Source organism: Schistocerca gregaria, chromosome 2, assembly GCF_023897955.1.
Source record: "Schistocerca gregaria isolate iqSchGreg1 chromosome 2, iqSchGreg1.2, whole genome shotgun sequence".
In the NCBI taxonomy this organism is placed as follows: Eukaryota; Metazoa; Arthropoda; class Insecta; order Orthoptera; family Acrididae; genus Schistocerca; species Schistocerca gregaria.
The window spans coordinates 320,889,298-320,912,117 of NC_064921.1; the positions used below are offsets into that span (position 1 = coordinate 320,889,298).

General features: G+C 43.1%; 1 protein-coding gene across 2 annotated transcripts in view; it reads right to left on the bottom strand.

Annotated features, from left to right (window-relative positions):
• LOC126336961 (homeobox protein Mohawk) overlaps window positions 1-22,820 on the bottom strand; it is a 94,086-nt gene that overhangs the window by 41,359 nt on the left and 29,907 nt on the right. For both annotated transcript variants that reach the window (XM_050001162.1, XM_050001163.1), the window contains exon 2: window positions 3,028-3,127. In XM_050001162.1, the coding sequence (XP_049857119.1) occupies window positions 3,028-3,083 (56 nt within the window). In that variant the 5' untranslated portion in view covers window positions 3,084-3,127. The remainder of the gene's footprint in view (window positions 1-3,027; window positions 3,128-22,820) is intronic.

Below are 22,820 nucleotides of genomic sequence, written 5' to 3' on the forward strand. Positions count from 1 at the left end.
TCCTTCGCGTACTCTGTGTAAAATCGAACTGGTATTCCATCAGGACCAGCGACCTTTCCTCTTTTGAGCGATTTTAATTGTTTCTCTATTCCTCCGTCGTCTACTTCGATATCTACCATTTTGTCAACTGTGCGACAATCTAGAGAAGGAAGCACAGTTCAGTCTTCCTCTGTGAAACAGCTTTGGAAGAAGACATTTATTAATTCGGCCTTTAGTCTGTCATCCTCTGTTTCAGTACCATTTTGGTCACAGAGTGTCTGGACATTTTGTTTTGATCCACCTACCGCTTTGACATAGGACCAAAATTTCTTAGGATTTTCTGCCAAGTCAGTACATAGAACTTTACTTTCGAATTCATTGAAAGCCTCTCGCATAGCCCTCCTCACACTGTATTTCGCTTCGCGTAATTTTTGTTTGTCTGCAAGGCTTTGGCTATGTTTATGTTTGCTGTGAAGTTCCCTTTGCTTCCGCAGCAGTTTTCTAACTCGGTTGTTGTACCACGGTGGCTCTTTCCCATCTCTTACGATCTTGCTTGGCACATACTCATCTAACGCATGATGGGCAGCGCCTCCTGGCGGCAAGTAGACACGCAGCGCGCCGGTGGGAGAAGACGGCAGAAACGGTAAATCGCAACAGCACTAGCTCGAAGAATCCAATGATCGAAAAGAAGGCCGTTGTTGTTTAATGTCGGACAAAATTGGATTCCATATCTTACTTAGAGGAAAACCTTAATCCCTGTTAATAATATTACTTGATAATCTAATTTCAGTGGATTCTTTAAGAACACATTTCCAATAGCGAGCAGCAGGAGCGGTCAATTTTGTCTTGTCATACATCATCCTGTGTCCTTCGTTAAGGCTGTATTCCGCCACTGCCGACTTCTCAGGCTGGAACAACCGAGTGTTCCGACGATGTTCCACACACCGGTCCTGAACAGTTCGAGTAGTTTTACCAATATACTTCTTTCCACAGTGACACGATATAACCCGCGGGCTTCCTCAAGCCCAAATCATATTTAACTGAGCCAATAAGGGCTCTAGTCTTGGCCAATGGCGTGAAAACACTTTTAATATCATATTTTCTTAAAAATTCTTGAAATTTTGGATGGTATACTTTACGCAAAGGGTAAATAAGCAACAGCTTCAAAAGTATCCTCTATTGGCTTGCGTGACGGACCAAACTGAAGAGCACGGCATATTTGCTGTTACGTATATTTTGTTTAAAAACAGTCTTCAAATTATCAAGTACTTCTTTCAAATGTTCCTCGTCAGAAATGGCATAAGCTCTTTTCACCAGAGTCCGCAAAATTCCACTACGTTGGTGTGGTGGATGACAGCTGGTCGCATGAAGATAGCGGCCAGTACGAGTAGGTTTCCAATAAACACAGTGTCCAAAAGTCCCTTCGTCCTTTCTTTGAACTAAAACATCAAGGAATGGAAGTTTACCATCACTTTCAATTTTCATAGTAAGTTGAATACTCTGATGTAGACACTTAAAATGATCTAAAAAGCGATTCAAAGCATCAATTCCATGTGGCCAAACCATAAAAATGTCATCAGCGTATCTCAAAAAACACTTTGGTTTAAGAAACGAAGTTTCGAGTGGCATGTCCTGAAAGCCTTCCATAAAAAGTTTGGCGACTATAGGGGAGAGTGGACTCAGTTTGCTCAAAATATATATAATTAAAAAGAAAATACGTTGAAGTCAACACATGACGACATAACTTGGTGGTTTCTTCATCCAATTTCTCACCGGTTAGTGACAGGGACTCTTCAAGAGGAACCCGAGTAAAGAGAGACATAACGTCAAAGCTGACGAGCAAGTCAAAAGGACCACAGTACAACCATTTTAATCGTCGAATAAAGTCGAACGAATTTTATATGTGATGTTCACATTTTCCCACGTATGGCTTGAGGACTGAAGCTAAGTATTTGGCCAAATTATACGTAGGGGCGCCCAAGTTGCTGACAATGGGAGCAAGTTCAGAAGTAAGGAGTGCAGCAATCAACTGACTTACAAACTGTAAGTGTAGTGCACACATCTGACCCTGTTTGATTTTAAATAGAATTGTAGCGTGCATGTCCAACACGTGCTGAAGTGAACAGGAGTACTGTAGGGGACGTATGTTTCGTAATGTGTACCCTCACTGTGGACAGTTAGCTTTCTTACCTGAGAAGGAGTTGTAGGTAGTCCTTGCGATGCACTACGAATATCTTCGCCATTCATTCTAACAAACACACTCACACATCAACACATGAACTAAACATAAATTATCTTTCATCATTTTAAAAATAAATTGTTCCAAGAAAAGTCTTTCATTCTACAGTTTAGTTAGATGCTGTGTTGGTGACAATATGGGGGGAAAGGAAGCGGCAACAGTGGACAAGGGGGTGGGTGGGGAGACTGGCTAATGTTTGATTGCACGCAGGGGTAGTGGTCTAAGAAAGGTTGAAAACCACAGAGCTATAGCATGAGCCCACGCTCCACGCTCGCGAGATGTCACGCCAATAGGTTCTTTACGTGGAGTTGCATAAAGGACCGCGTGTACATAATGCCCTTCGTGCTCGAGTCATTGAAGCACTCAGAATTGTAGATGCTGCAATGCCGATCTGTTCATGGGCAATACTCGAATATTGCCTTTATGTTTAATGAGCGACCAGATCATGATTTTTTGAAAGGATAATGGATAATTTTGTCAGAACGCATTTCTTTGCTAAATCAGTCTCCAACGGACTGAATTATCGGACGCTAAGGTTCGTGACCCGTCCGCTTCCATAGCTAATTACGCTGCAGCGAACCTGGCTTCAGTTCTGGCATTGTAAGGACTTCTCCTTGGTGGAATGACTTCAATGGGGTGCTGACCACATGCCCCTTCATACCGCATCAAAATGACGTCATATATCAGATGGTGACGTGGGAGCCGGTTGGCATTGTGTGGTTCTTTGGCCTGATCTCAGTTAAAAAAAGAGAAATACTGTTGACATCGTCGGCTTGTAAGGGTTTCGCAGTTGGCAGCCTTGTCCTTACCTGTTCCTGCGGGAGCGCAGCACGCGCCTGCCCACATGTGGCGACGCGGCTTCCATGGCGGGCGTCGGGGGCGACCCTCACTGCGCCTCCCTCATACCTCCTGCAACACAAACGGCACCGCCCACTGTCACACACGAGTCTCTCCATGCAGCAGCAGTCTTCCGCAAATCAAGGCAGATTGCCAAAAATAACAGAAAATTTTAATGATATTCTTAAATTCATTTAGCAGCTAGTTGAGCTGCCTTCCTAATGTATCAACTCTACAAATTCGACACACTCTATCACAAGCCGTCAAGTCTTTCACCCGCATAATATTCAGTCTCAATCGCTATTTCAGTTCGACTTACATATAGTTTTCAGCAAAAATCTACAGGGGAAACGGCACACAACTGATTTGGGGATTTGGTTTTTAGCAAAGATAAAGCACCAGAAGGTATTTCTGATGTTGCATTTGATTTTGGAAGCCAGTCTTCAGAAAAATCGAGACACATTCGTGGGATTTCCCGACCCAGAATAAGAATTCAGCAAGGTAAAATTGTGCATGAACTCTGATATACTTTTGATATAGGGAAAAACAGTCAATATACAATACTAGCGAATCTGCCAATGCTTTGCAGTTCCTGAATATGCATTTGAATTGTATATACATCCTCATCTTCTTCTCCCCACTCTCTCTGCCCAATCCCTCTTCCCTCTCTCTTTCTCCATCTCCCCCTTTTCGCCCTCTCTTTGTCTATCTTCTTCTCCTGTTCCCTTTCACTGACCATCTCCTCTTCATTCCTCTCTCTGGCCATTTCCCCTCTTTCTCTGATCTTCAGCCTTCCTTATCGTTATACCAAACAAAACATACATTGAGAAGTGAAGTCACTTAAAATGAATATGTAAATCGGTTGGGATCAGTAATGTAAGGCGTATAAGAGACACCTCTCTAGCTGCTGAATCTGTGAGGATAGTAGCTTCACTGACAGTATTTCTCATAGTTTTAATCTGTGAACGGGTAGCACTGCAAAATAGTATTCTAATCATCAGTCTATAAGTTGTAAATACAACATTCGTTTTTCTCTTAAGACAGACTACGAAAGAGAAAGCAAAACAGCACATCGTTGTGTATACAGTTTTTGTTTAAAAGAATGTATAAAGAGATAGAATATACTCGGAACAAAAAAATTGTGTGATGTTTTAAATGTCTTGATATCTAAGTTAAAACTCATTGTGAGAAAGAAAACGAAACTGCACAAATGGTTCAAATGGCTCTGAGCACTATGGGACTTAACTTCTGAGGTCGGCAGTCCCCTAGACCTTAGAACTACTTAAACCTAACTAACCTAACGACATCACACACATCCATGCCCGAGGCAGGGTTCGAACCTGCGACCGTAGCGGTCGCTCGCTTCCAGACTGTTGCGCCTAGTACCGCTCCGTCATTACGGCCGGCCGGAAACCGCACATTTTCACAGCACAGCACTTTCTTACTCGAAGTTGATTTTAACATAAAATCAGCACATCGTTTAAAAAAATATACAGCTTGTATCGGTTTGAATTTTAGTGGAGTATCGTGTAACAAATTAAAACTGTCAGGAATTCTTCGAGGTTTTTGCTAACAACGTTTCCCTTAATGTACTACATATTTATATTTCTATACCCATGTCTGTCCAAAAGTTTATTGGACTATAGTGTAAAAATTGCTAACAGTAAGAACAACACGTACACCCATGCCCGAGGGACGGCTCGAACTTCCGGCGGATGGGGCCTCGCAGTCCGTGACATCACCCCTAAAACAAAATGGTTCAAATGGCTCTGAGCACTATGGGACTTAACTTCTGAGGTTATCAGTCCCGCCGGCCGCGGTGGTCTCGCGGTTCTAGGCGCGCAGTCCGGAACCGTGCGACTGCTACGGTCCCAGGTTCGAATACTGCCTCGGGCATGGATGTGTGCGATGTCCTTAGGTTAGTTAGGTTTAAGTAGTTCTAAGTTGTAGGGGACTAATGACCACAGCAGTTCAGTCCCATAGTGCTCAGAGCCATTTGAACCATTTTTTTTTCATCAGTCCCCTAGAACTTAGAACTACTTAAACCTAACTAACCTAAGGACATCACACGCGTCCATGCCCGAGGCAGGATTCGAACCTGCGACCGTAGCGGTCGCGCGGTTCCAGACTGTAGCGCCTAGAACCGCTCGGCCACTTCGGCCGGCCATGACAACTCAAACCGTGCGGCCACTCCGCGAGGCCTGTCAGGAACATTTAGAGTTTCCTGCTAATTACGTTTCCTCTTTATGTAGTGCATATTTATATACCATTTATATTAAAAATATACCATAAATATTAACAAATGCTCCTCAAGGGCCACCGCTTTAGCGTAGCACCGTCCGTGCGGGCTAGGAGGTTTGCGTGCTCTGAATCTGAATGACTATGACGGCGGTAGCTTAGCTCCCAGAAGGATCACACAAGCCGGATAGACCGAAGGGGAGGAACAAGACTTAGTGTGTCTCACAACTGTTTATTGGTCTCTTTCTCATTTACTAAGCCTGTCCTTCCTGTGTCCCTTTTGCTGACATCTCCAGCTATAAGTAAAGGATAGGGAGGACTCTCAAGTGTAGGGAAGCCAGCCTTCCTAGGAAAGTAAACCTTTAAAAGAAAATCAGGCGATCTGGAAGGCTGCAAATTGGCGGCCCCACTGTCCAACCATACTTGCGCAGCCCTTGTAAAGCGGCCATTACTGCTAATACCAAAACAGCCCCGGATCAAGGTCAGACAAACCAATGACGAAGCCGGTAAGGAAAGGTTAAGAATAGCAACCAAAGTAGTAATATGGAATGTTAGAGGTTTAGCAAACAAAGAAGAGGAGAGAGCAGAAAATTTAAAAAGGCTGAGACAGACATAGCTTTCATAACAGAAACAAAGAAAAAGCTACAGGGAAACAAGTTTGTAGGAGAATATTTGATTTTACATAGCAGAACACGAAAAAAGGAGAGAGCAAGCTAAGGGGTAGCCATTTACATACATAAAATATGGGAAAAGAGAATTGTAGAGTACATTTTAAATGAAAGAATTACAGTTTTAATTTGATTATCATTGCAGTTTACACACTTCATGAAGGGAGAAAAGGGGAGTCTGTAGATTTCCATGACAAACTGCGATCTGTTTTGGACAAGAATAACAATAAGTATCAAATAATATTGACAGGCGATTTATATGCAAGGGTAAGGAATAACCCTATCCCAAACATTGAGGGAACGATGGGAGAAAACGTCATAAATAACAATGGAAGACTGGTTAGAGAATTTGTTTCTTTCATCAACCTAAAGGTAACAGACGCATTCTTCCACTGGAAAGATATCCGTGCATGATCAACCAGAGGATTTAAGCGTCTTAACTGTTACATTATGACGAATGAAAAATTAGAAAGCAAAGTAAGAGACACAAGAGTATATTGGGGTATGACAAAGGTTCTGACCATTTCTTGGTGATATATCAAATAGATATGTACACGAAATGGTAACAGAATAAAAAGTTGACAGAAGGTGAAGGAAAAAATCTATAAATTACATCTGCTAAATAAACAAAGCATACGAGAACTGTACCAGAAGACACTTGGTCAAGAGCTAGAGAAGAAAGAAGAAGCCGAAGAAATAGAGAAGGAATTGAATAACGTAGAAACTGCAGTTAAAAAAGCTGTTCAAGAAGTCTTAGGAAAAAAGAAAAAGAGAAGAAGCAAGAAAGCGTTAAAAATCAGGACAGCAGAATTGTTATAAGAAAAAACAAGACGCATATCTTAAGTATCTCAATGAACCAACAGAGAAGAATCATTGAATTTACGAACAGAGAGAAATGCAGCAAATCGAGCAGTGAAACGAGCTCGTCAAGAATTTTGGGACGGGTTTATAAGCGTAAGGGAAGCGATATTCACGGAAGGTAAGTGATAGCTTATAAAACAACGAAAATGCTAAATCAAACCGAAAAAAAAAGAAGTTGCTCAAATAAATAACATACGACAGGTAAAATGAATAGATCACTACAAGAACTTGTGGTATAAAGAAAATTTCTCTACAGAGAATATAGAGAATGAACTTGAAATAGGGTATGTAGACAAATGTATGTGGATGAATTAAGACTCCACAAAAAACGGATAAGTGAGTGGTATGAGCTAAAATATGGAGTCGCCTTACTACAAAAGAGATTACTACATTTATTTAATATGTGCTGGAGAATGAGAGCTATTCCAAAAGCGTGGTGATATCACTACTCAAAAATGAGTCGGCAATAACTTCTGTAACTATAGAGGAATCAGCTTTCTTGACACCTCATACGAAATTTATGCAAGAATACTGAACGAGAGGTTAAATGTTATAGGCAGAGAACAAATAGGATTTTGAAGGGGCAGTTCGACGACAGATGCAATATTTATAACAAATCAAATAATTGAAAAACAGAGAGAGAATAATAGGGAAGCCCATTTAGCGTCCACTGATTTTATCAAGGCATTCGATAATTTTGATGGGTAGAAAATGTGGAGAATTATGAGGAAAAAAGAATATTCACAACACCTAACAAACATTTTAAAAGGTCTGCACAAAGACACGACTGCAATTTTACATACGAATGCACTCTATCACAGACTATAGTCACAAACAAAAGAGTAAAACAAGGGTGCAGCATTTCACGCGAACTTTTTAACGTTTATTTACATGACGCAGTTCGGAAATGGAAGGATATTTTTAACTGGGAATTAAGATTAACAGTAATTCCCACTGGAACTGTCTTTGATACGCAGGCGACGCCACACTTCTGGCGCATAATGTAGATGATCTACAAAGGGGACTATATTTACTAGGTACGATTTGTGAAGATTACCATCTGAAGATTTTAGAAATGAAGACCAATGAGCCGTGCGTGGCTCGTGTTCATGCCATTTCTTATTTTACATCTTGTTTTTACCGTACTGCCACCTCGTTATGTTGATTTTCAATTACTGATGTCACTGAGTCGCTGTCTTGCCTGCCCGTGAGCGGCAGCAGCAGCGCTTATTGGTATAGGCCCTGCCGTATTATCTTTTCTGGACTGCTGTTACTTCCCGGACGTCGTGTGTTATGAGTTGTTTCAGTTGGCACGCGGCACAAGTTTAGTCGGGGCGCGGCAGCAGTGAGGTCCGGACAGCCATGACTCACCTGACGGTTGCCGACACACGATTGGAGTGGCAACGACTTTGGTTGTTCGTCGGTCGGTCGTCTTGCCGGACGACGTGTATTTGGCCGGTGATCGCTTATGGGTTGCCTGTCTGTGCCGACTCGTGATTCGTCCCTGTTATTGTACAGTCACTACCGTTAGCATTGTCTAGTTCTTCGTGCAAGTGTTCGTGATACTGTGTGTAGTTTGTGTTATTTTGACTGACAAGTTATTTTAAATGTTGTCGGCGTACTGGCTCTGAGGAGTCGGTCGGTTGGCGTGGGGCAGTGAGAAATTCTCAGCGTGGAGTAGTTTGGCCGGGGCCCGCTGGCTGTCTCTACGCGGTGTCGGAGAGTGTGGCGCTGTTCCCATGGCTACGAGTTCCGTGGCTCACCGACCCTGGACACGAAAGTTGAGTTCTGATTTAACCTACCAGCAAGTCAAGACTGTTCACATTGTGTCGTTTGGAGTTCGTTGTCGGCTGTTGGGATATTCCCGCGAACAACAACATGGTTTTCAAGTTGAAAAATTCTGCTCACCCTCCGGTGGAGTTTCAATGTATTTGGCCACTTGGATTGAAGTGAACCACCGGAATTTTCTGCCTTGCCTTTAACGTTCCGGTTACCTGCCCTGGGCGTTGGCGTAAATTTCAGGCAGTGTAGTCTCCTCATCGTGTTGTTGCTGGCCAACACGGTGTGTAATTTGAGAGCTCCGTGTATGGTTGGTTGTGGGCGCCGATATCTTCTACGTTGTTCAGTTGAACTCCTTGTTGTGTCTTGGTCGGGTGAATTGGAAGTTATCTTGTCGGTGGGTTCGCTGACTGTCGGTCGGTTGGGTTGTCGTCGAATCGTGAATGGTTGCCCGACTGCCTGTCTCACTTAAACGAACGTTAGTGTTTGAATTATAGGCCGACTCTCGAACATCTGGGCACCCTTGTGTGTAATGCCTTTTTTTAAAATTTGTTCTTGTTGTTGGTACTTGCATGGCTTCTAGCCGGTTTTGTGTTTTAAATTAGAGTTGTTTTACTCTTGAGTCCTTCAGCCTAGTTTGAAGTACTGTTTCATGTAAGCACTTTGGCATTTAAAAAAATTCAATTTTTAAGTCTTCGGCCTTCAGCTGATTTGAATTTAACTTGTTTACTTCAACCTATTGAATTTTTAAGTCTTCGGCCTTCAGCCGGTTTGAGTTTCAGTTGTTTGTTCTTAAGGCCTTCAGACTAAATTGAAGAACTGTTTCACGTAAGGACTTTGCTATTTTTTAAAAAAAATTATTTTGGAGTTTAGTTGGTTTATTTCAGCCTAACTAAAGAACTGACTTTTAAATTTCTAATTATGCTTGCATTTTAAGTTATTGGCCTTCAGCCGTTTCTTAAATTAAAGTGGCTTTCAGCCATTAATTAATTCCAAAAATTAAAGCTATCTGTTTAAAAATTTCTTGTAATGTTTGATCAAATAATAAAGTTGTATGTTCGAGTGTAACTCACAACCCCTTATTTTGGCCCCTTTCCACAATTTATTCTATCTGTCCTGTCCTGCGGGTTAAGCAGAGCATCTCGAACAAATCAGTGGCTTTCAAATGGAAATATCTCGTAAGGACAAAAATTGTGATGAACAGCAGAACAGATCAAACAGCGCAATTATTTAGGTTGTGACCCATGAGTATGACGAAGACATAGAGAAGAAATTACCAGAGTTTGGTAATATACGTGGAACAATAAACAATGTCTAAAAAATTAAACGAGATTCAAATTTTGTAAGACAATGGCAGTTCGAAGGCTTGTTTACGGAAGCCAGTCGTGGGCTATAAGAAACTGTCAAGAAAGCGCATACAAACAATGGAGATGAAGTTTCTAAGAGCAGAAAAGTGATGCGAAAGAGCAGACAGAGTTAGAAATTAGGAAATTAGGGAAAAGCTGAATATATTTAACATTCGCAAAAATATAGAAGGAACTGGAATGAACATCTCAAAAGAATGAGTGGAGAAAGACACCTCCGTAAATAAGAAGAGTTAAGACAGTTGGGAGCAGAAGTCCAGGTAGAGAGAGGAAGCGTACAGTAACAGGCAAAACAAAAACAAGTCCTAATGCTTGACTTGAAGAAGAAGAAGATGATGCTGTTAACAAATATGTAGCCTTTGTCTGTCTGAAAGTTTATTAGAGTGTCGTGTAAAAATGGTAAGTAATTGGTCAAGAACTTTCGGAGATTTTGTCTACAAAAGTTCTATCTATAGCTGGCGTGGCCTCAACTGCCAGAGACTGCGTCATTTATGTGTGAGTTATGTTTGCTTTGAGTGTATATGTGTGTGGCCGAAAGCTCACTTTCCGACAGTATTTTTTGGTTGTGCCTATTTGCGACTGAGCTTCTCTCCTATATGGTGAGTAGCAACTACCTTTTTCATAATATTGGAACAATATAATCTTTTAAATAACAGAAAATATTAAACTTACTTCACAACGTCTTGGCGTAGATTAGAATTATGCTGCATCATATTTCATAACTGGTGCAATATTAAAACAATTATAGCTCTTAAAACGTTCTTGCAATTTTTATACCAAGTTAAAAACTTGTTGTAGTAGTCCGCTGTCCGAATACTAGTTTGACGTCAGCATCTCATATGGAAGCCACTTCATTTCCGCATAACTAGTGGAGCCTATTTTCATCGCAATCTTCTTACCGTAATCGTCTACAAATTCTACCTCTTACATTTTCCTCCATTCCGATTTCATTAATCGTTGATGCCTCTTGATATATCTTGTGAACCTACCTGTGTCTGTACTCAGGTTGTGCTCTAATGCTCTTTTCTCCACAATTTTATTCAGTGTTTTGACTGGTTATTCGATCTACCATCCAACCTTCAGCATTCTTCAGTAACATTAATTTTTGGTGAATCCACCTTTGAGTAGTCCCAGCCCAGAGATCCAAAAGGGGACTATTTTACGTCCGACCCAAAAGAATGCCACCATTTAATATTGCAGTACAACTGCATTTATCGGAAAATATAACGGCTGTAGTTTCCCCCTAGTTTCAGTCCTTCCGCAATATCAACACAGCAGAGCCACCTTGGCTGATGTAACAAAGTTACATCAGTGCTTCATTCAGACTTACCGCTGCATTTACTCAAAAGGCTACTGGTCCTTTTTAGATACCCTCTTCGACATGGCTCTATGTCATAGAGGCAAACAAGCCCCACCATTTGTCTGTGTGTAGGTGGGGCGGGGGGGGGGGGGGGGGTAAGAGTGATGATAGCGACGAAAATTTTGGTAAAAATCCCTTTTAACAATATTTGTTTACTTAAAAACTGCCTCTCCTTATCGAAAGCAGGAGAGAATTTCAGTTGGCTTGCATCACTGGGACAGAAGTGCTTTTGGGTTAGCGAGGTACATGTTGGTTGTGGTTTCAGTATGCATCATCAGTTTCTCTTGCTTGTGGTAGAGGACAGATTACACATGGCAGTAAGCATCTGGCTGATATTTTGGTAAGTAGGCAGTCGACTAATTGTAAAAGTGTTCAGTTTTTGTTGAGGATGACAAGTAAAACAATACGTAACATGTTTCTTTATTAAATCTTGTTGCTGTTGGAGATAACAGCGCAGGTGCAACAGAGAGCAGAAGAAATTAACCTCTGCTTGTTTGATGATTCCGTCGCAAATTGCAAGTATTATTATAACATTTATGGCATATTCCGTCAGTGCTTAGAGCAACATAGGTATACACTATGTGATCAAAAGTATTCTGACACCGCTATAAACATACGTTTTTCATATTAGGTGCAATCTGCTGCCACCTACTGCCGGGTACTCCATATCAACGATCCCAGTAGTCATTACACATCGTGAGAGGCCAGAATGGGGCGCTCCGTGAAACGTACGAACTTTGAACGTGGTCAGGTGATTGGGTGTCACTTGTGTCATACGTCTGTACGCGAGATTACCACACTGCTAAACAACCCTAGGTCCACGGTTTCCGATGTGACAGTGAAGCGGAAACGTGGAGGAACACGTACAGCACAAAAGCGTACAGGCCGACCTCGTCTGTCGACTGACAGAGAACGCCGACAGTTGAAGAGGGTCGTAATGTGTAATAGGCAGACAACTATCCAGACCATCACACAGGAATTCCAAACTGCATCATAACCCACTGCAAGTACTATGATAGTTAGGAGGGAGGTGAGGAAACTTAGATTTCATGGTCGAGCAGTTGCTCGTAAGCCACACATCACGTCGGTAAGATGCGTAAACACTGGACGATTGAACAGTGGCAAAACGTTGTGTGGAGTGACGAATCACGGTACACAATGTATCGATCCGATGGCAGGGTGTGGGTATGACGAATGCCCGGTGAGCATCTATCTACCAGCGTGTGTAGTGGCAACAGTAAAATTCGGAGGCGGTGGTGGTTTGGCGTGGTCGCGTTTTTCATGGAGGGGGCTTGCACCCCTTGTTGTTTTGCGTGGCACTATCACAGCACAGGTCTACATTGTTGTTTTAAGTTCCTTCTTGCTTCCCACTGTTGAAAAGCAATTCGGGAATAGCGATTGCATCTATCCACACGATCGAGCACCTGATCATAATGCACGGCCTGTGGCGGAGTGGTTACACGACAATAACATCCCTGTAATGGACTGGCCTGCACAGAGTCCTGGCCTGAATCCTACAGAACGCCTTTGGGATATTTTGGCACGCCGACGTGATGCCAGGCCTCACCGAGCGACATCGAAACCTCTCCTCAGTGCAGCATTCCGTGAAGAATGGGCTGCCATTCCCCAAGGAACCTTCGAGCACCTTATTGAAAGTATGGCTGCGAGAGTGTAAGCTCTCACCAAGGCTAAGGGTGGGCCAAAACCATATTGAATTCCAGCATCACCCACAGAGGGCGCCACGAACTTGTAAGTCATTTTCAGCCATGTGTCTGGATACTACTGATCACAGAGTGTGTTAAAAAAGTAGTGCGCAGTGTTAATGTTGCACATTTATTAAAAATGGGTGGAACATCTTCGGAACTGCAGAACCATGTGTAAAATGTGATGAAACTTGGCCAAAGTGTAAAACACGTGAAAAACGTAAATAATGAAATGAAAATGTAGTTCTAAAGAATGTATGCCGGACATAGTACATATTTTAAATATATATAGTGCACTTATTTCTTTGGTGTAGCGCAACTAAAGGGAATGAAGAGTGCGATTCCCCCCTAGTAGAAAATACGGCTCATATAACGGCGGTCCCTCTCCAGGTCATCGACGGATAAGGAACATCATAGTAGACAGAAAATCTGCGTGAACTTGCAGCAGCGATAGAGTCTCTTTTCATTACGGAATTTTATCAAAAGTACCACATGTGGCTTGTATGCAGACATTCATTGGAGAATCTTACAAAGTTTAAGAACTACCAGAATATTTATGGATTTATCGGTAGCCATTTTGCGTACAAGGACGATCTATTTGGATCGTGTCAAGGGTTTCTGATGACGAATTTTTCCTTTTGGAGGAAAGCGTAATAAGTGGATTTTTTTCTCCTCCGTGATGAGCGTTACGGAAATTGTAAATTCCGTATCTGGCTAAAAATGGTTCAAATGGCTCTGAGCACTATGGGACTCAACATCTTAGGTCATAAGTCCCCTAGAACTTAGAACTACTTAAACCTAACTAACCTAAGGATATCACACACACCCATGCCCGAGGCAGGATTCGAACCTGCGATCGTAGCAGCCCCGCGGTTCCGGACTGCAGCGCCAGAACCGCACGGCCACCGCTGCCGGCTCCGTATCTGGTGACAATAAGTATTACATTGGTAGATTATACACAGTTTACAAGGTGCGCAAAATTAAACTGACCTGCAAAATGCTTGCAGCAAGACTGACGCGGGTTTGACGTTTGTTTATGAACATCACAGCAGGTGGAGGAATTGGTCACTATTGACGTCGATTCGGCGCCGTGCTCTTTTTGAGGGGTCACGGCAAGAGAGTGCCGTGGCAAAACGGTCACGAGACGGCACTGTTTTCAGGTTTCTGTTCCTGCCCGAATCCTTTACGTATCTTCCGTATCGGCAAGTCAATGTCAATCAAAACAACGAATTTGATGAAGATGTCTTCTAGGAAAAAGCTGAACTTTTTAAGGGAAAACAGTGATGAAGACACAGACGCTAGTTCTCATTCTAAATATCTACCACGTTCTGAGGACGAATTAACACCAGAAAGTGAAATTCAGGAATGTGTTGTTTAGCATTACACTGTTCTCATAGTTCATTATGTGTATTTGCTGGTTCAACAAAGTGTTGACTTCTGTTTCCGATACTGATTTCATTATCTTTATGAAATGATTACAGTATACATTACGCCACACCATTTAGGTTCTTTAATTTTATGTTGTATACATATTAATATGCCAAAAGTAAAATTGTTGCTTGGCACTTTCTCGACCTAAAGATTCGAAATCCACATTCATGAATAATTTAACAGATATTCTGAATAGTATAAACATCTGAAGTAATAGATTGTTATTATGAGGCGTTTACAACAATATGCCTTTAATCTATATACATATATTTACTTTCGTTAGGATGACAGTAACTCTACTTCACGAAGGAAAACAGCATCACATGAGAGACTGCCATTCTGTAGTCCTCCAAAACAACAAAGATCAAGAAAGAAGGTGCAACTCACGAAGAAGGTTCATAGGAATAAAAAAAAGAAGAAACGAATGCCGTGAATATACATCTACTGCAGGTAATCCTGTTCCAGCATCAGCAATAGGGGAAATGTGTAAGTGTCCGTTAAAATGCTTACTGTTGCATAAAGAAGGAATAATAAGTGTGTTCACTGGATTTTAGGACTTGGGAGCTTTTGATAAGCACAATGCCTACTTCTTTGGCAGTATAGAAGCATGTTGTGTAAAACGTTGATAGAAAAGAAATTCTCCAGAAAACTGTTAAAAAAAAGTACTTTCATTTTCAGAGTGTAGTTTAATGGATAGTCAGTGAGAGTTTGTAAAAAATCATTTATCAGCAGTCATGGTCTACAAAATCACAGAGGCCATATCAACAATATAATGTCGAGAATAAAAATTAAAGATGGAACACCTTTTCCTGATAAACGAGATAAACATGTCAAAAGGCCTAATGCTTATACTAGTGATGTAGTGAATGGTGTCCATGCTCACATTAAGTCCATTCCCAAGAACTGCTCTCATTACAGTAGGTCCCAAAATTCTGAAAGAGTCTACTTTGGCAGTGATATGAACATCACACAGCTGCATGAAAATTACTGTCAATACTGCAAGCATGCAAACATACAAGCAGTATCTCAAAGTAAGTACAGAGAAATATTCTATGAAGAATATAGTATTAGCTTTAAATTGCCAGCAGTAGAGGCCACAGGCCTGGACAGCACACATCGCGTCTTGTTACCACACTAGACAATGTAAGCACTGAACTCCCGTGCAGCATTTTTAATAAAACGTACGGTATTAGAAATGACATTCTGGAATGGAAGATGGTACGAGTCGTTCCTACTAAGAAAGAGGAAACCTCCAACAGTACCCACGAGGGTTCTAAATTCCATCACAAATATCACAGAATGGATAGTGCAGCACAGCTTAGAGTTGTATGAATTCCAGGACGTGGTTCACACGACGACGTGTTTCGGAAAGGCTACAATACAAATCATATTACTAATTAACTGTTACTAACAGTGCACCTCTATCCAATGCAAAAGGCTACATTGTTGAAGTGTGCACCATGCCAGTTAGAGGTTGTGATGACCTATACTTACTCACTCAGCTTACAAAATACGTAATCAAGAAATTTCAATCACTTGTGTTATTGAGCTGCCCCAAGCCCACGTTGAAAGATAATAGATCGTCAAATTGCAAAATGATCAAGGATTCCCTTGGAAGAAGAGTAGACCTCTTCCAAACGGCTCAGTCTTCTCACCACTGATGATGGACTTACACAGCATCTTAAATCGATGCAGAAGTTTGCGACAAAGTATGGATGGTCTTTGTATTTATATTTTGTGACAAATAAAATAAGCATGCCGGCCAGTAAATAGTCATAGTTATCAGAAATTCCTACCTTTAAATTAGAAATGTATGAATTTCAGGTTCAGTGAGTGATCAAATATCTCACACTTTTCATATATATACACTCCTGGAAATGGAAAAAAGAACACATTGACACCGGTGTGTCAGACCCATCATACTTGCTCCGGACACTGCGAGAGGGCTGTACAAGCAATGATCACACGCACGGCACAGCGGACACACCAGGAACCGCGGTGTTAGCCGTCGAATGGCGCTAGCTGCGCAGCATTTGTGCATCGCCGCCGTCAGTGTCAGCCAGTTTGCCGTGTCATACGGAGCTCCATCGCAGTCTTTAACACTGGTAGCATGCCGCGACAGTGTGGACGTGAACCGTATGTGCAGTTGACGGACTTTGAGCGAGGGCATATAGTGGGCATGCGGGAGGCCGGATGGACGTACCGCCGAATTGCTCAACACGTGGGGCGTGAGGTCTCCACAGTACATCGATGTTGTCGCCAGTGGTCGGCGGCAGGTGCACGTGCCCGTCGACCTGGGACCGGACCGTAGCAATGCACGGATGCACGCCAAGACCGTAGGATCCTACGCAGTGCCGTAGGGGACCGCACCGCCACTTCCCAGCAAATTAGGGACACTGTTGCTCCTGGGGTATCGGCGAGGACCATTCGCAACCGTCTCCATGAAGCTGGGCTATGGTCCCGCACACCGTTAGGCCGTCTTCCGCTCACGCCCCAACATCGTGCAGCCCGCCTCCAGTGGTGTCGCAACAGGCGTGAATGGAGGGACGAATGGAGACGTGTCGTCTTCAGCGATGAGAGTCGCTTCTGCCTTGGTGCCAATGATGGTCGTATGCGTGTTTGGCGCCGTGCAGGTGAGCGCCACAATCAGGACTGCATACGACCGAGGCACACAGGGCCAACACCCAGCATCATGATGTGAGGAGCGATCTCCTACACTGGCCATACACCTCTGGTGATCGTCGAGGGTACACTGAATAGTGCACGGTACATCCAAACCGTCATCGAACCCATCGTTCTACCATTCCTAAACCGGCAAGGGAACTTGCTGTTCCAACAGGACAATGCACGTCCACATGTATCCTGTGCCACCCAACTTGCTCTAGAAGGTGTAAGTCAACTACCCTGGCCAGCAAGATCTCCGGATCTGTCCCCCATTGAGCATGTTTGGGACTGGATGAAGCGTCGTCTCACGCGGTCTGCACGTCCAGCATGAACGCTGGTCCAACTGAGGCGCCAGGTGGAAATGGCACGGCAAGCCATTCCACAGGACTACATCCAGCATCTCTACGATCGTCTCCATGGGAGAATAGCAGCCTGCATTGCTGCAAAAGGTGGATATACACTGTACTAGTAGTGCCGACATTGTGCATGCTCTGTTGCCTGTGTCTATGTGCCTGTGGTTCTGTCAGTGTGATCATGTGATGTATCTGACCCCAGGAATGTGTCAATAAAGTTTCCCCTTCCTGGGACAATGAATTCACGGTGTTTTTATTTCAATTTCCAGGAGTGTATATTCATAAAGCATCATGTATGTATGTATACACATATGTATGTATCACATATGTCTGGGATCTCCTCCCAAACCCTGGAACGATTTCAACAAATCTGACATACAAACAGAAACTTCAGAAGTATCAGCACTGTGGCACTTATAACCTCCCACCTCTCAGAGGAACAGATACAAGCAAAAACATGGCTTCTTCAGTCCCTACCTTGTAAACTGCCATTCACGGCAGGTGTGATGCGTGGGACTATTATCAGCAAGCCTTAATCGACCTTCTTTGTAGGGCAGCCTACATGTCACAGGAAAAAAAGTTATTTTTAAATCCCTGATATGTAGGCTGCCTGGCACAACAGGCATGCTGTGAGAGTAATATAGGCCTGGTTTATCGACCTGTTTTGCAGGGGCTACATGTTCAGATGAGGATCGCTAGGGGGGAATGCTGAGATAGAGGAGATGGACAGAGAGAGGGGGCAGGAGAGCATCGATAGCAGAAGGGGTAGAGGGAGATGGACAGGAATAGGAGGCAGGAGGAGATGGCCAGAGTGATAGGGGGACAAGGAGATGGACAGTGAAACTGTGGACACAGACGTGGAGTGGAGGAATGGCAGAGAGAGAGGGTTGTACAAAGCAATGGGCAGAGAGAGACAAAAGGAGGAGATGGACAGAAAGAGAGAGGGCGACAGTGAGTGATTGGGAAGGACAAAATGAACATAGGGCGTGGTGGGCGGGAGCAATTGGAGAGGGGGAGGGGGGAGAGTCGAGGGACAGAGAGAGGGGGGAGGACGAGGTGTACAGAGAAAGAGGAAGGATAGGAGGAAACGGCCAAAGAGAGGTGGGAGGAGATTAAGAGATAGAGAGGGTGCGGAGGAGTTTCAAATGTGTAAAATCTTATGGGACTTAACTGCTAAGGTCATCAGTCCCTAAGCTTACACACTACTTAACCTAAATTATCCTAAGGACAAACACACACAGCCATGCCCGAGGGAGGACTCGAACCTCCGCCGGGACCAGCAGCACAGTCCATGACTGCAGCGCCTGAGACCGCTCGGCTAATGCCGCGCGGCTGGAGAGTAGGAAATGGATAGGAAAAGGTGAATGGATGAGGAGGACAGAGACCTTAAAAGCATAAAAATACAACAAATATTCTAAATTCTAAAATGGTAGTCAATTTTATACAGGCCAATTTCTGTTATGTCTGCCTGTGCTCTGATTTGGCTACTGATCAGACATTACGCCACCTTGATAAGTGCTAGTCTAAATCACACATTTCTTGCCTTGGATCAGGGGGCGAACGCCAACGGAAGCCTTACTGCTGAGGCTGAAGACACCCTTGCATCATATACGAAAGCAATATCTCGGCGCGAAATTATTGAGGAAACGAGTGCTGTTTGTTACAGATAACCTCTTGGTGAACAGCCGAGCTAACAGCGTGGGTTTTACTTTAAAAATATTTATTTCTGAACGATCCCTTGCCCCCTGGAGAGTACCAATCATGACATCACCAGAAGCAGATCCCCGTAGAGACTACACTGTTTGATGTTAGCTCCTACTCTTACAACGTCTTACAGTTCGAATTGTCGTTAAACCCCGATATTACGGACAGAGCAGAATATCTCTGCAAATGGAAAACAGACAGATCCTATGGAAAACGATGTCTTGCTAAGTGAAGAAGGATGCGTAAGAGCTTACTGGATTCTACTGCCAGATGCAAACAAAGATTTATGCCTCAAATGCTATCACTGCTCTGATAACCGAGCTGACAGCCATCTTAGACAGTCTCCAACATGCTTACGAGTTAGCATAAGAACAGATTATCATATTAACTGATTCCAGATCGGTTATTCCTTTCTTGAAGCTTTGATGTAGCAAAAGAAATAATCTCACAAATACGTACGACATACAGGAACTGCTAACACTACGAGGTCTGTTCCAAAAATTCCGGAATTATGTTCACAAAGTTTTTCTACTTATTGTGCACGGTCTCCTTCGAAATAATCTCCTCCACAACTGATGCACTGCCACCAACGGTGTTTCCAGTTCCGGAACCAGTCTTGGAATGCATCTTGCTGGATCGTGCGAAGAGCCGTCTGCGAATTTTCTTTTATCTCGTCTATCGTTGCAAATCTTCGTCCTTTTAACGGGGTTTTCAACCTTGGAAATAAAAAAACGTCCGCAGGAGCCAGGTCTCGAAGGTACGAGGATGAGGCAGCCCAGTGATTTCGTCTTTTGTGCAATAGTCACGCAGCAACAGGGCTGAATATGCGGATGTGTTATCGTGATGCAAGAGCCATGAATTTTCTCGCCACGTTTCAGGCCGTTTCCTTCTCACATTTTCTCGCTGGCGTGGCAACTCGTCCCAATGGTACTATCGATTAACAGTTTGTTCCTGTGGCATGAATTCCTGATGATTTAATTCTTCAAAGTCAAAGAAAACTATCAGCATGGCTTTGACATTTGACCTGACCTGATGAGCTTTTTTTGGTCTTGGAGAATCTTTCCAACCCTTTGTGAAGATTGAATCTTGGCTGCAACATCCCGTCTCATCACCAGTTTTGAGTTTCTTAAGGAATATCTCGTTCTTATTTGCGCGATGCATAAGCCCTTCACAGAAGAGCCTTTCTGGTCTTGAGCCATGAGCCATGGGGAGAGTTTGGTGGCAACACGATCCATTCCAAGATGTCTTATCAGGATTTCAAGACATGATCCAACTGAAATGTAACATTCTTCTGCAATCTCTCGGACAGTTAGTCTTCGATTGGCATGCACAATTTCGTTGACGTTCCGAGCATAGTGTCGTCGATAGACGTCGAAGGGCGTCCTGAATGAGCTCCATCTTTTGTGAACCATTCAGAACATCGAGTATGGCTTAAGCACTCATTGCCATAAGCTTCTTGCATCATTTGGTGTGTCGCTGTAAAGGTTTTCTTGAGTTTCACGCAAAATATAATGCAGACGCATTGCTCCTCTAACTCTCCCATCTCGAAATTGTGCGACACAACATTCTACTCAGTACAGCACTAACTTCCGGCATTTACACATTAAACACAGATTCGTGCAGGTTTGCCAACCGCATTTCACTCCAACCCACCATTGGCGCGAAATTATGAATATTCCGGAATTTTTTAGAACAGATCTCGTATTTCACAATAGTCAACATTTCATTGTCTGTTGACCTAAGGTACATTTCGGAATCAAGAGAAGATGTTCCACCAAAGCACGCACTCACGAAGGACAGATTAGGCGTTGCGAAAACCCGGCTACCGATTTCCTGTGAAGAATTAGAGCTACAGCAAGGTAAGTGTGGAACAAGTAGTTATAGAAGTAGGAAAGATTTTACGCTAGACTACACTTAAAGGTTCATGGTGTGGGTTCCTGTAGTCATGTCCTAGTTCATGAACCACGGGCAACGTATGAGTGGCCAAGTAAGTGGTCCCGACAGTCGGGATACCAGTTACTTTGGAATAAGGCTGGGCATCTCGGACATATTCTGAGTCGTGGTCACCTTTGTGCTCATACGGCAAGGACTACCAAATCCATCGGTTAGTCCCTCAACCGTTAGGGGTAAAACCCAATGGGACTCGGGGCAAGTAAGGCTAGCAACCTGCTTCCCTGGTACTTTAAATATGATGCTGGCAACAATCAGAGCAAAATGCCTCGGACCTTTGGAGGTGACAGAGTCCCACCTCTAATTGACAAACCAGGGACTCCTAAGATACGACTTGGCAAAACAAATGGTAATGAGATGGGGAGCTATTAATAACAATGGGGGCTACTCTGGGAAGAAGGTAGAGCTGGCAGAGGCTGCAAGTAAGATGGGGCTGGATGTTTTAGCTGTTAGTGACATTCGGGTAAGGGGTGAGAAAGAAGAGGAAGTGGGAGAATACAAGGTCTACCTGTCAGGAGTCAAAGCAGGAATAGCACAATGGGGTGTAGGGCTTTACATCAGGAAAGAAATGGAACCCAGCGTAGTTGCAGTAAGGTATGTAAACGAACGACTGATGTGGATAGATTTGACAGTAGCTAGCAAGAAAATTAGGACTGTGTCAGTATATTCGCATTGTGAAGGGAAAGATCAAGATAAGATCGATAACTTTTATGAGGCACTTAGTGATGTAGTTGTTAGAGTAAAGGACAAGGACAGTGTTCTGCTGATGGGTGATTTTAACGCCAGAATTGGAAACCGAACAGAAGAGTATGAAAAGGTTATGGGTAAATTTGGAGAGGATATGGAGGCCAACACGAACGGGAAACAACTCATGGATTTCTGTGCCAGTATGGGCTTAGTAATCACAAACTCCTTTTTTAAACATAAGAACATTCACCGTTATACTTGGGAAGGTAGGGGAACCAGATCTGTAATTGACTATATAATAACAGATCAGGAATTCAGGAAGGCTGTGAGGGACACACGTGTATTCAGGGGATTTTTTGATGACACTGATCATTATTTAATCTGTAGTGAAATTGGGATTGTAAGGCCGAAAGTGCAGGAGGTCAGGTCCATATGTAGGAGGAGAAGAGTGGAGAACCTTCAGGATAAGGAAATCAGGCACAAGTACATAACAGCGATCTCAGAAAGGTACCAGTTGTTGAATGTAGTCAATTACAGTCATTGGAAAAGGAATGGACAAGGTACAGGGACACAGTACTAGAAGTGGCTAAAGAATGTCTTGGAACAGTAGTGTGTAAAATTAGGATGAAGCAAACAGCTTGGTGGAATGACACAGTCAAGGCAGCCTGTAAAAGGAAAAAGAAGGCCTATCAAAAATGGCTACATGCTAGAACTCAGGTAGACAGAGAAAGTTATATTGAAGAAAGAAACAAAGCCAAACAGATAATTGCAGCATCCAAGAAGAAATCTTGGGAAGACTTGGGAAACAGGTTGGAGACTATGGGTCAAGCTGCTGGAAAACCATTCTGGAGTGTAATTAGCAGTCTTCGAATAGGAGGTAAGAAGGAAATGACAAGTATTTTGGACAGGTCAGGAAAACTGCTGGTGAATCCTTTGGATGCCTTGGGCAGATGAAGGGAATGTTTTGAAGAGTTGGTCAATGTAGGTGAAAATGCGATCGGTA